This window comes from Saccostrea cucullata, unplaced genomic scaffold (assembly GCF_032062105.1).
Source record: "Saccostrea cucullata isolate Sc308-1 unplaced genomic scaffold, CSIRO_AGI_Scuc_v1 ctg12449, whole genome shotgun sequence".
Classification (NCBI taxonomy): domain Eukaryota; kingdom Metazoa; phylum Mollusca; class Bivalvia; order Ostreida; family Ostreidae; genus Saccostrea; species Saccostrea cuccullata.
In genome coordinates this window covers 1-10,174 of record NW_026922093.1, presented here as the reverse complement: position 1 = coordinate 10,174, position 10,174 = coordinate 1, and the positions used below count along the sequence as shown (strand labels likewise).

At 32.9% G+C, this 10,174-nt stretch overlaps 1 protein-coding gene across 1 annotated transcript; it reads left to right on the top strand.

The window, feature by feature from the left end:
• The first annotated feature begins 1,580 nt into the window (after window positions 1–1,580).
• On the top strand, window positions 1,581–10,058 carry LOC134261175 (endothelin-converting enzyme 1-like). Its single transcript, XM_062743624.1, has 15 exons — window positions 1,581–1,771; window positions 2,147–2,275; window positions 2,608–2,781; window positions 3,130–3,315; window positions 3,738–3,827; window positions 4,095–4,216; window positions 4,630–4,852; window positions 5,384–5,560; window positions 5,818–5,921; window positions 6,513–6,623; window positions 6,924–6,991; window positions 7,186–7,310; window positions 7,925–8,092; window positions 8,529–8,605; window positions 9,063–10,058. The coding sequence occupies exons 1-15, from the start codon at window positions 1,619–1,621 to the stop codon at window positions 9,160–9,162; spliced, it is 2,007 nt and encodes a 668-aa protein (XP_062599608.1). The 5' UTR covers window positions 1,581–1,618; the 3' UTR covers window positions 9,163–10,058.
• Window positions 10,059–10,174: the final 116 nt, after the last annotated feature.

The window sequence follows — 10,174 nt, the reverse complement described above, 5'->3', positions numbered from 1 at the left end:
TTTATTTTTTATTAGACTGTAGCATTTCCATTATTTCATAAGATATGCAATAAACAATTTAAAGCTGCAGATGGATATTTGTTAAGCTCTAACACAGCCAGTTTAGAATTATATGATGACCATGTTTTATTTGTTATAATTAATCCCTACACTGTAAGTCTCTTAGAGATGTATGTACAATATTTTAAACATGATAAGAAATGGAAATTAGATCATTGAAATCTGCATGTGTCACTCTGTTAAACAAGGTTACCTGATTTTCTTGCACCCCAACCAATTTATGATTATTGAACAATTTGATGGGCGTATCATGCTGTGGCAGGGCACTTTATTGACAGAGTTATGCCCCTTGGACTTGGAAAAATTTCAATTATTTGCAGTTTCCATTCATTTTCTTTGCAACAGTTGTACATACTGAAATTTTACTGATATTTTACATGAATATCTAAGTCAAGTTCTGTTTTGGGTACCAATTTTGTGAGAGTTATGTCCCTTGGACTTAGAAAAATTCCAATTATTTGCAGTTTTCGTTCATTTTCTTTGTAGAGGTTCACATACTGAGATGAAATTTGGTACACAGATTTATCAAAATGTCTTTGTCAAGTTTTATTTTGGGTATAATCGCGCCATTTTTGACAGAGTTATGCCCTTTTGGACTTGGAAAAATTTCAATTTAGGGGGAGGGGGGCATATTAAGTGTTTTACAAACATCTCTTGTTGAGACAATGAAATTCAACTACTCTAAAGAGAAGTGAATCTTCTTGGAAGGTGTTCTTTTGTACAGCCCTGTAACAGATATAAATGTATACAGAATAATATTTATTATATGATTGAATAATTTCCACCTCTCTGATTGGCTGAGATCTAACTATGTTAGAAAAATACTACGTTGTATTGACCTGCACGTGACGTTCCAGGTCAATACAGGGATTTATTTCCTCTACATTGATCTAAAAATAGATCGGGAAATTCCAAATTGATACAAATTGTTTTGGACAGCTATTTAAACGGCTATGACTTTTTTTTTTCATGTGAACAAAATATAAGCGAATATATATTTTCGGGTGAGGGTGGTAAGAGGGAATGCAGAGACACCCATCCAACACTTTTAATGAACAACAATTTTTACTTTTTTGGCAGTCTGTTTTACCTGATAATAATCCTTCCTTTAAAAATCTATCCTAGAAAAAAGACTGACATAATTTTTTTTTTCATGGCAAGTAAAATTGATAAAAAAAAATAAAAAAAAAATAAATAAATAAGACCTGAAATGTTGATTATCATTTTAATTCTGCTTCTCTTAATTGTATTTGAATAGGACTTAATTAAATGCAAACAAGTAATGGGTTTTATCATTTTATTAGTGAATCATATAATAAAACAATTATTGCTGTTTTTTTCGGTCAATACAATGATTTAGCCATCTTCGAAGTACAATATTCACCTCGCCCTCCGGGCTCGGTGAATATTGTACTCCTCAGATGGCTAAATCATTGTATTGACCTCAAAACACAGCAATAATTGTATAGTATACAGTGTAATTTTAGATATTTAATGATCTGATTTTTTGTTACAGACCTGCTCTACCCCTGATTGTGTCCAGTCCAGTGCCTACATCATGAGTAAGATGGACCGGTCCGTGGACCCGTGCCTGGACTTCTATCAGTATACATGTGGGAACTGGCTAAAGACAACCAAAATCCCAGCCTCACGATCCCATTACAGCTTGTTCTCTGAGATAGGGGACCACAACAACGAAAAAGTTAGAGCTGTAAGTATTTTCGAAATTAGTGCAGGTGTACTAAAAGGACAGTTTCTCCTAGATACAGTGAAACCTGTCTAATCCGACATACACTAGACACTGGGAGACAGATTTTGTCAGAATAGGCTTGGTGTTGGATTGCAAAGTTATAAAAAAAACATGCAAAATTAAATGTTGGAATTCACAGTGTGTCTGATTGCATGGGTATCCGATTAGACATTTTTAACTGTATTTCTCTTTCCTTGGACAAAAATATCTGTGACAACTTTGAAGAGTTGGTCAATAAAAAAATGGAACAATTTTTTTTGTTCACACAAACTCACAAAAATAAAAGTAAAGCATATTGTCTGTTTATCTGTTTATTTGATTCACTTGAAACTTCAGATACTGGAGAAAGGTGGTGCGACTTTCATGAACAACCATTCCACAGCCATAGAGAAAGCCAAAACATTTTACAACTTATGCATGGATGAGAAAACCATAGAAAATCAAGGGGTGGATCCCATTATTAAAGTGAGTATGAAAGCCATGAGAGATGCTGGGTACTCCATTCCTTAAAATCAATTGGCCGTGGTGCCTTTGAGGCCTTCAGCTTCATTAATTATAAAGTTGTATAATGTAGTATTGTGTAAACTTCTCTTTTTACTCTCCATATTAAAGTAAGGCACTTAATCTTCATTTACTTTTTACATTAAGGTCATATGCTTGTTTAATCTTTTATTAGTCTTATTTTCATTACACTATAGAGTTGTAAAGAAAATTTAATCTCCGTTTGTTCTTTAAAGTACATTTGATCTCTGTTTAAATTTCACAATATAGTGAGTGCCATTCATTCCTATTTTCAGTTTATTAGTGACCTCCATTCCTGGCCTTTGACCTCAGGTCATGGTCTGACCTGGTCTGAGGCATCATGGGATTTTTACACGGCCCTAACAACCAATCACGCAAAAGGATTTGAGGCCCTGTTTAGTATGGGCGTGGCAGTAGATGATAAAAATAGCAGTCAATATATAATAGAAGTAAGGCTATACTGTTTATCATTATACCCCTGCTCGAAAAGGGGAAGGGGGTGTGTCTGTTGTTCTGTCTGTCTCTCTGTTTTCAAAAATAAGTAACATTTTATGAAAATTCATGGAAACATCTATATATTCAAATATAAAAAAATCATTCAAATATCTTAACCTCTGAAAATTGACTTAGAGGTAGGTACCAGGGGAATAATACTATAGTTCACAGTTCTTGGTTTCCTATGGAGGTTGTTCACAACAGAACTACTTGAAATTGTTCATGTTTGTGGAAAAAAAAATCTGATTTGAGATAATTTTGCATTTATTATAAATTAATTACCATGATAATTTTACTTTCAGTTTTCACAAAGTGGTCTATCTCTAGCATCTAGAGAGGAATATTTTACAAACCACTCCAGTTATCAGAAGATAAAGAAAGGCTTCCTGGATTTTGGTGCCAAATTAGGGAATCTGCTAGGGGGGGATAACTCCTCTCTGTGGACAGGAATGTCAGATATCTTTAGTCTAGAGACACAGTTAGCTAATGTAAGTAACAACATCAAACTGTATGTAACTGTAAGTGAATTTTACATGTTAAAATTGTTTGCAAGAAATTATATAGTGACAAAGATAGCATGGTGTTGGAGAGATCTAAAGCAACTCCTACTCGACGAACATTGATTTAGATCAAATTGAGTGAGCTATTGAGTGTGGATCCATCATGCATGGTACATGTACCATACCCTCCTCCCTTCCTACCTTCATGTGTCAATAACCACTGTCTTCTTCCTTCTTATTGTTTATATTCAAGGGGAGACAACTGCCTTTAATGCCAAATTTTTGTGTACCCACAGTTGCATGCATTTTTTGGCATTAAATGAATTACAACTTTGATATCTGTTATAAAATCACTTTAAACACTAACATTTGTGAAAAGAACTCATTAATTTGATCTTGTATATTTTTAGATACATGTTCCAAAGGAAGAATTACTAGATCCTACCAAGACTTATCATAAAATGACAGTCTCAGAATTCCAGACTCTGATTGGTTCATCTGTAAGTTGACCTTTGTTTTCATTGGTTCCTCTTCAATTAACCTTCATTCCCATTGGTTCATCATTATTTAAAGACACTGTTGAACTTTGGTATCTATAACATTGATATATTGAGTACCATTGATACATCAATTGAAAGTGAATTTGTTGTCTAGAACATTTAATCATAAATTCTTGGACATCTTTTTTTGAGTTTCATCAAGTTGAAGACTCCATGTTTGACCGTACTTAGTTAATAAATTAATAATTGATGATTATTAATTTTCAGGTAAAGTTGGCCCAGTACCTGAAGACCTTGTTTGGGAGGGACCTGGGGGACGTAGCTGTTCTGGTTCAAACCCCCAAGTATTTCCGGGAGCTTGGAGGGATTCTAGATAAAACTCCTAAAAGGTATGCTGCTTCAAACATCTAATTGATATAAAGTGTTAGAGGAACATAATATGCATTGTATATTATTTAACCACCATTTGGCAAACTGATATAAATTTTGGGGGCTATAAGATCCAAGTATCATTTGTGTCAATTTGAGAGACATTCAGTTTCATTCAGTCATATAATTGTTTTTCTGTGGCATAAAAGTTTTCTGTGGTATATCAGACCATTGTAATACATGTACAATGATCATGTAGTTTGATTAATATGTTGATTAGCACTGTGGCATTAATTAATAGAATTTTCAATCATCGTTGATCTGCTTTTGCCAGAAATGTATCATTCAACATTACCCAGAAAAGACATAGATATTTAATGTAAAAAATTATTTATGCTCTGTTTAACTATGTGCGATATTTCTGTTTGGCCAGGACTCTAGCCAATTACATTGTGTGGAATGCCCTGAATTCCCAGGTGGGGTATTTCCCGGCAGATTTTGTGGAGGCTGCCCTCCTGTTGAGTAAGGTGGAGAGTGGAATTCAGGGGCTGGACCCCAGGTGGCAGCGCTGTATCAACAAGGTCAACACTGCGTTTGGATTTGCCTCTAGCGCCCTCTATGTTCAGGAGTATTTTGCCAAGGATAGTAAATCTAAGGTAAATGGCAGTAATTTTGATTCAATGACCTTAAGTCAAATATTTTGATGCAGTCTTTTTGACCATAAATTTTTAGTTGAGAAGAAATTAACTATTACATGGTAAATCTAAAAATGTAGATTGGCATCTATTGATATAGTAATATTGCTTTTTAGATGTTGTTTATGATTTTGATTTGAACATATTGTATTGACAATATGTCAAAGGGATTGGACACAAGTTCATGAAACTGTTATTGTTATTGTTTGTTTATGAAACTGGATATAAAAAAAATTATTTAAAGATACTCGAGAAGTACTTAATTTTTAAGGGGGGGGGATAAATAATTTACACTTGTACTATATATACTCTGTCTGTTGGAAATTTATCTGGCCTTGCTTAAAAGAGGTGATCCAAAAAATCAATGTTTGGATTGAGTAGAAATTGTGATTTTAGGGGAAAATGACCCCATTGAAAAAAAGGATGTTTACAGTATAAGAAGATACTAGATATATACAAAAGACTCGGAAGTTCTTTTGGTTATTTTGATAGGTTCTTACAATTGTGAAGGAAGTGGAGGAGGCGTTTATCCGTCATTTGCCAATGGTTTCATGGATGGATGAACACACACGACAGATCGCCAAGGAGAAAGTCCAGAAGATTGTTGAGATGATTGGTTATCCGGACTGGATCCTGGATACATCAAAACTGGATAAATACTATGAAAATGTGAGTAGCATTCAGATGTTTGAATCTGCACAAATTTGCATTTTGTATGCATAAGACTTTCTTATTGATAGTTCACTCTGGTTTCTTATGGAGCTAGAACATTAGAATATAGAGATTAACTTTGTGTGTAAATACAATTCTAGACTGTGTATACTTGAAATTTTAATCTATGAAAGTCAGTGAAAGAAAAAAAAAATGTTCTTACTATGTAATACATAATTTTATCATATTCATGCCAAAAGTCCTTTTATTCACAGGTAACAATAGAGAGTGGTCAATTTTTCCACAGTCATCTAAACAGTCTTAGGGAGTCTGTCGTGAAGAACTTTAACAAGTTAGGGACCGTGCCTGACAGAGAAGAGTATGTATATATAGGCTGTGACTTAGATATAAGCTTTCTTATGATTGTGTGACAGAATTTCTGAACTCAAATATTGTTAATCGTACAGACTTGATGCATTATACAGTATTTATGCAAGTTAACACTCTTTGTTATACAGTCAAACCTTATGTTTTATCTCAAACTGGAAAGAACCAGGATTAAACTTTGAGATATTTATAAACCAAGTATTTGACATAACAAGTGTAAAAAACATTTTTAAAAAATGGTTGGGACTGACAACACATTTGAACAATTTTAAGTTTAAGCTGTCTATACAAATGGCAGATGATTCCAAGTGAAACCAATGCTTGCTATTCACAATCCTATAATTAGATTGAAATAGAGTTACCTCTCTGTGCTGTGTAAGTTAACACTCTTTGTTAAGTAAGAGTTGTCTATCTTTACAGATGGCACATGATTCCATTGGAGACCAATGCTTATTATTCATAGTCCTTAACAATCCTTTACAATCATTAAAAAGATTTGTAAATAGATTTTTCAAAGTGTTACCTCTCATGTATGTGCACGTTTGTTTCTCTTTGTCAAATAAGAGTTACCTCTCTTTTACAGATGGCACATGATTCCAGCTGAGACCAATGCTTACTACTCACAGTCGTATAACCAGATTGTCTTCCCTGCTGCTATTTTACAGCGGCCTTTCTTTACACCAACATTTCCTACGTGAGTATATGATACATTTTTACAAAATTTTCAAAAATTACCCCCACACTGTAACTTTGAAATTTTCGTTTTGGAGGATGTAGCTCCCTACAAATATTACTGTAAATTGCATACTCCTCATATTTGTATCCATTTCTTCCATCTTTAAATAAAGTTTTACTGTAGAATTATAAAACATCTTAACACAAAACTTCATCGTTTTACCGGGGTATCTCTGGGAGAAAAAGATGGTGAAGATTTCACAGGTTACTGTTAGATTGGACCATATTGAATTATGCTCCATTTATTTTTCTTTTCTAGGTCTTTCAATTTTGGAACTGCTGGAATGATAATTGGCCATGAAATGACTCATGGATTTGACAATGATGGTACGAAAATGTATCTAATAAAATTCTTTTACTTATTCCTGTATATTCAACAAAGGATTTTTCTCTCCATATAAATCTATTGTAACTATCAGAATGAATTATATTTTTTTTTTTCAAATTGCAGCATAAATATTCTCAGTTGCCCTTTTCAGAAGTATGTAAATCAACTTTTATCAGTACTTTGATTTTATCAGGTCGCCATTATGATAAGTATGGTAATCTCAATAACTGGTGGTCCAACCAATCAGCATTGAGCTTTCAGAAAGAGACATCCTGTATGGTCAAACAATACTCCGCCTACACTGCTGAGAATACTCATGTAAGTTAACTGTCTCTGTCTGTAGTGTTAACAATGCAGTTCAGTAAAAACTTCTTAGCATAAAAATTCAATGAATTTAAAACCCCGGTGTCAGAGACATTACAAGATTATCAATATCTTGATCTCTGTGATATGAATATATACATATATACAGCCATACTTAATATATATTTATGCCTCCCTATGAAGTAGGGAGAGCATATTGCTCTTCTGTTTTCAGTCTAGCTGTCGGTCCACTTAGTTTCCGTTCATGTTCTTAATAACCGTTGCCCATACTGAAATGAAATTTGGTATACAGATATTATCTAAGTTCTGTTTTGGGTACGTTCGCACCATTTTTGACAGAGTTGTGCCCCTTTTGGACTTGGAAACATTTCAATTTGGGTTGAGGAGGGGCCAGGCATCTCTTGTTTAATTTTGATTTGACAGTAAGGAAAAAAATGGATAACTGAATGCCATAGATAATGATGTTGATACTTGAATTTGTGGTTGAAATCTTAAACATACATCATGAAATATCAAGCATATATGTAAATCTTTGACTCGATCATTTTATCATTTTAACATGATTATGTTATAAAACATGAGGTACATGTATGTGTCTTTTCCTGTAGTTGAAAGGAGAGAGAGTTCTTGGAGAGAATATTGCTGACAACGGAGGTCTGAAAATGGCGTATGCCGCATACAAATTCTGGGAAAAGTCACAAAGGTCAGCAGAGGTCACATACCTTCCAGGGCTTGGTCTCACTCCAGAACAGCTGTTTTTTGTTGGCTTTGGTCAGGTAGGGTAGATTACTGTAGTTTATAGTGTGGTAATCTTCAACAAACTGAAATACCGTATAAGTAGAAATTTTAGCGAGACGCAAATTTAGCGATTTGCCCTGAGAAACTGGTAATTTATTTTTAGCGAGATGTAATTTTAGCGATTTTGAAATGAATGTTAAAGAAGTCATAACAAATAAATTGCAATTAATTTTTAGCGATATTCAATTTTAGCGATCTCGGCACCCTCGCTAATAATGCCAAAATTAAATCCTCGCTAAAAATTCTACTTATATGGTACTGAAGAATAAAGAGATGCAACTTCCAAATGACTTTGAGGTATCATGGAAATAACTGTGTTTGAGATATCTAAAGTTTAACTTTATCTATAGGGAATTACATGTGTATGTATATCATAAATATTTAGTGTAAAAATGTTCGTTTGTTTGTTTGTAGCTATGGTGTTCCTACTATACTCCACAGTACGTGAAACAAGCTATACTGACTGATCCTCACACTATAGGAAAATACAGGTCAGGAAAATCGTAATAATTAATCAAATCATTACATGTATCATTACTATATTATGTAATAATTTTTGTTCAAAATGTTAAGTGAATTAACCCTAATCTGTTGACAAGATACATATACAATCAAACTTCATTATTTCAAGAAAAAGGAAAAACTGAGAAAAACTTCCAAATATCTAGTTAAAAGGCTTAAGATAATAATCCAGGATAAAATACTTAAAGAATAAGTGGTTAGGACTTTCAAATAATTGTGACATACATACATATATACATGCTATTGGAAGAAATCAGTGTTTGAAATACATGTACCAAATTCAACTATATTAGCTTTCTGTTTCCGTAAACTTGATAAACTATTGTTTCATGTATTTTCACCATTTTCATTCAAAACTTTAATCTAATTAAAAAAAAATGATTATATATTTATTTAATATTTAATTTAAGACTTATTTTTTTGCAGGACTATAGGTGTGGTTTCCAATTCTGGTGATTTTGCCCGAGCTTTCAATTGTCCTCCAAATTCTCCCATGAATCCTCAAACGAAGTGCCAAGTTTGGTGATACTCTGTTCATTCCATATTGTCTGTGATTACTGACCTCATTCCACAAAAAATAATTTGGCCATTTTCTTAGATGGTAGATTAAGTTTTCAAGTGCTGATTGAACAAAGTATTGTATTTATATGTCTTCTATTATTATTGTGATCATAGGCCTCAAATGAGTGAATATTATTTATGACTTGTGTACATGTACATGTGTATCAGTGAAAAACTTTAATTCCTTACCGTTCTTATTTATCTTTATTAAGAGGCATTCCACTTTGTTTTTTTACATTATTTGTCTTACAAGATCTCGTTTGCATTGTTGATAGCTTGAAATTTCAGGTAGTGTATTTCTGTTTTCATTGGTTAGTTAGCATTAATTATCGTAGATGCTTTTTTTTTTGTTTAACTTGAAGGTTTTTTTTTTTATATTTTACAAATATAATATTAATATAACTTGGTAGAATAAATCAAAGGTAATATGTGCCTTTATACATGTAACCCAAAATGCACCTGATATGACCTTTGAACTATTTGTCCTTATTTAGTTTAATTAGCATAATTCATGCAAAGTACTTGTAGTGACCACAGAGAGTGAATGCAAAATAGTGTGAAGTAGTTGCTATACAAGTGACTTCCATGAAGGTCAGTACATGTGTGTTACAAACTGTTTTTTGTATCAAGTTATGTACCAAGTGCATGGAGGGATTTATTTTTCTAAGAAAAAATTTGCTGCTCAAGCAAATTTGAATGTGCTTCCACTTAGCTAGCCTTTATGATTATAAGTCATTTTTTTTGTTTTGTTTGTTACATGTAGTTTTGTGTCTTTGTGTAACTGTACTGGCATGTACATGTATTTGTAACCAAAAAAATCTCATTATCTGTGGAAGAATTTAAATAAATTTTAAATTTTGATTCAATGCTTCTGATATTTTGAAGTAGGGCTGTTGAAAGTTTATTTATTTTATTAAAATAGAGTAACATTTTATATTCTTTTTTACTTTGACATCTGTAAAAATATGTATTTTCAG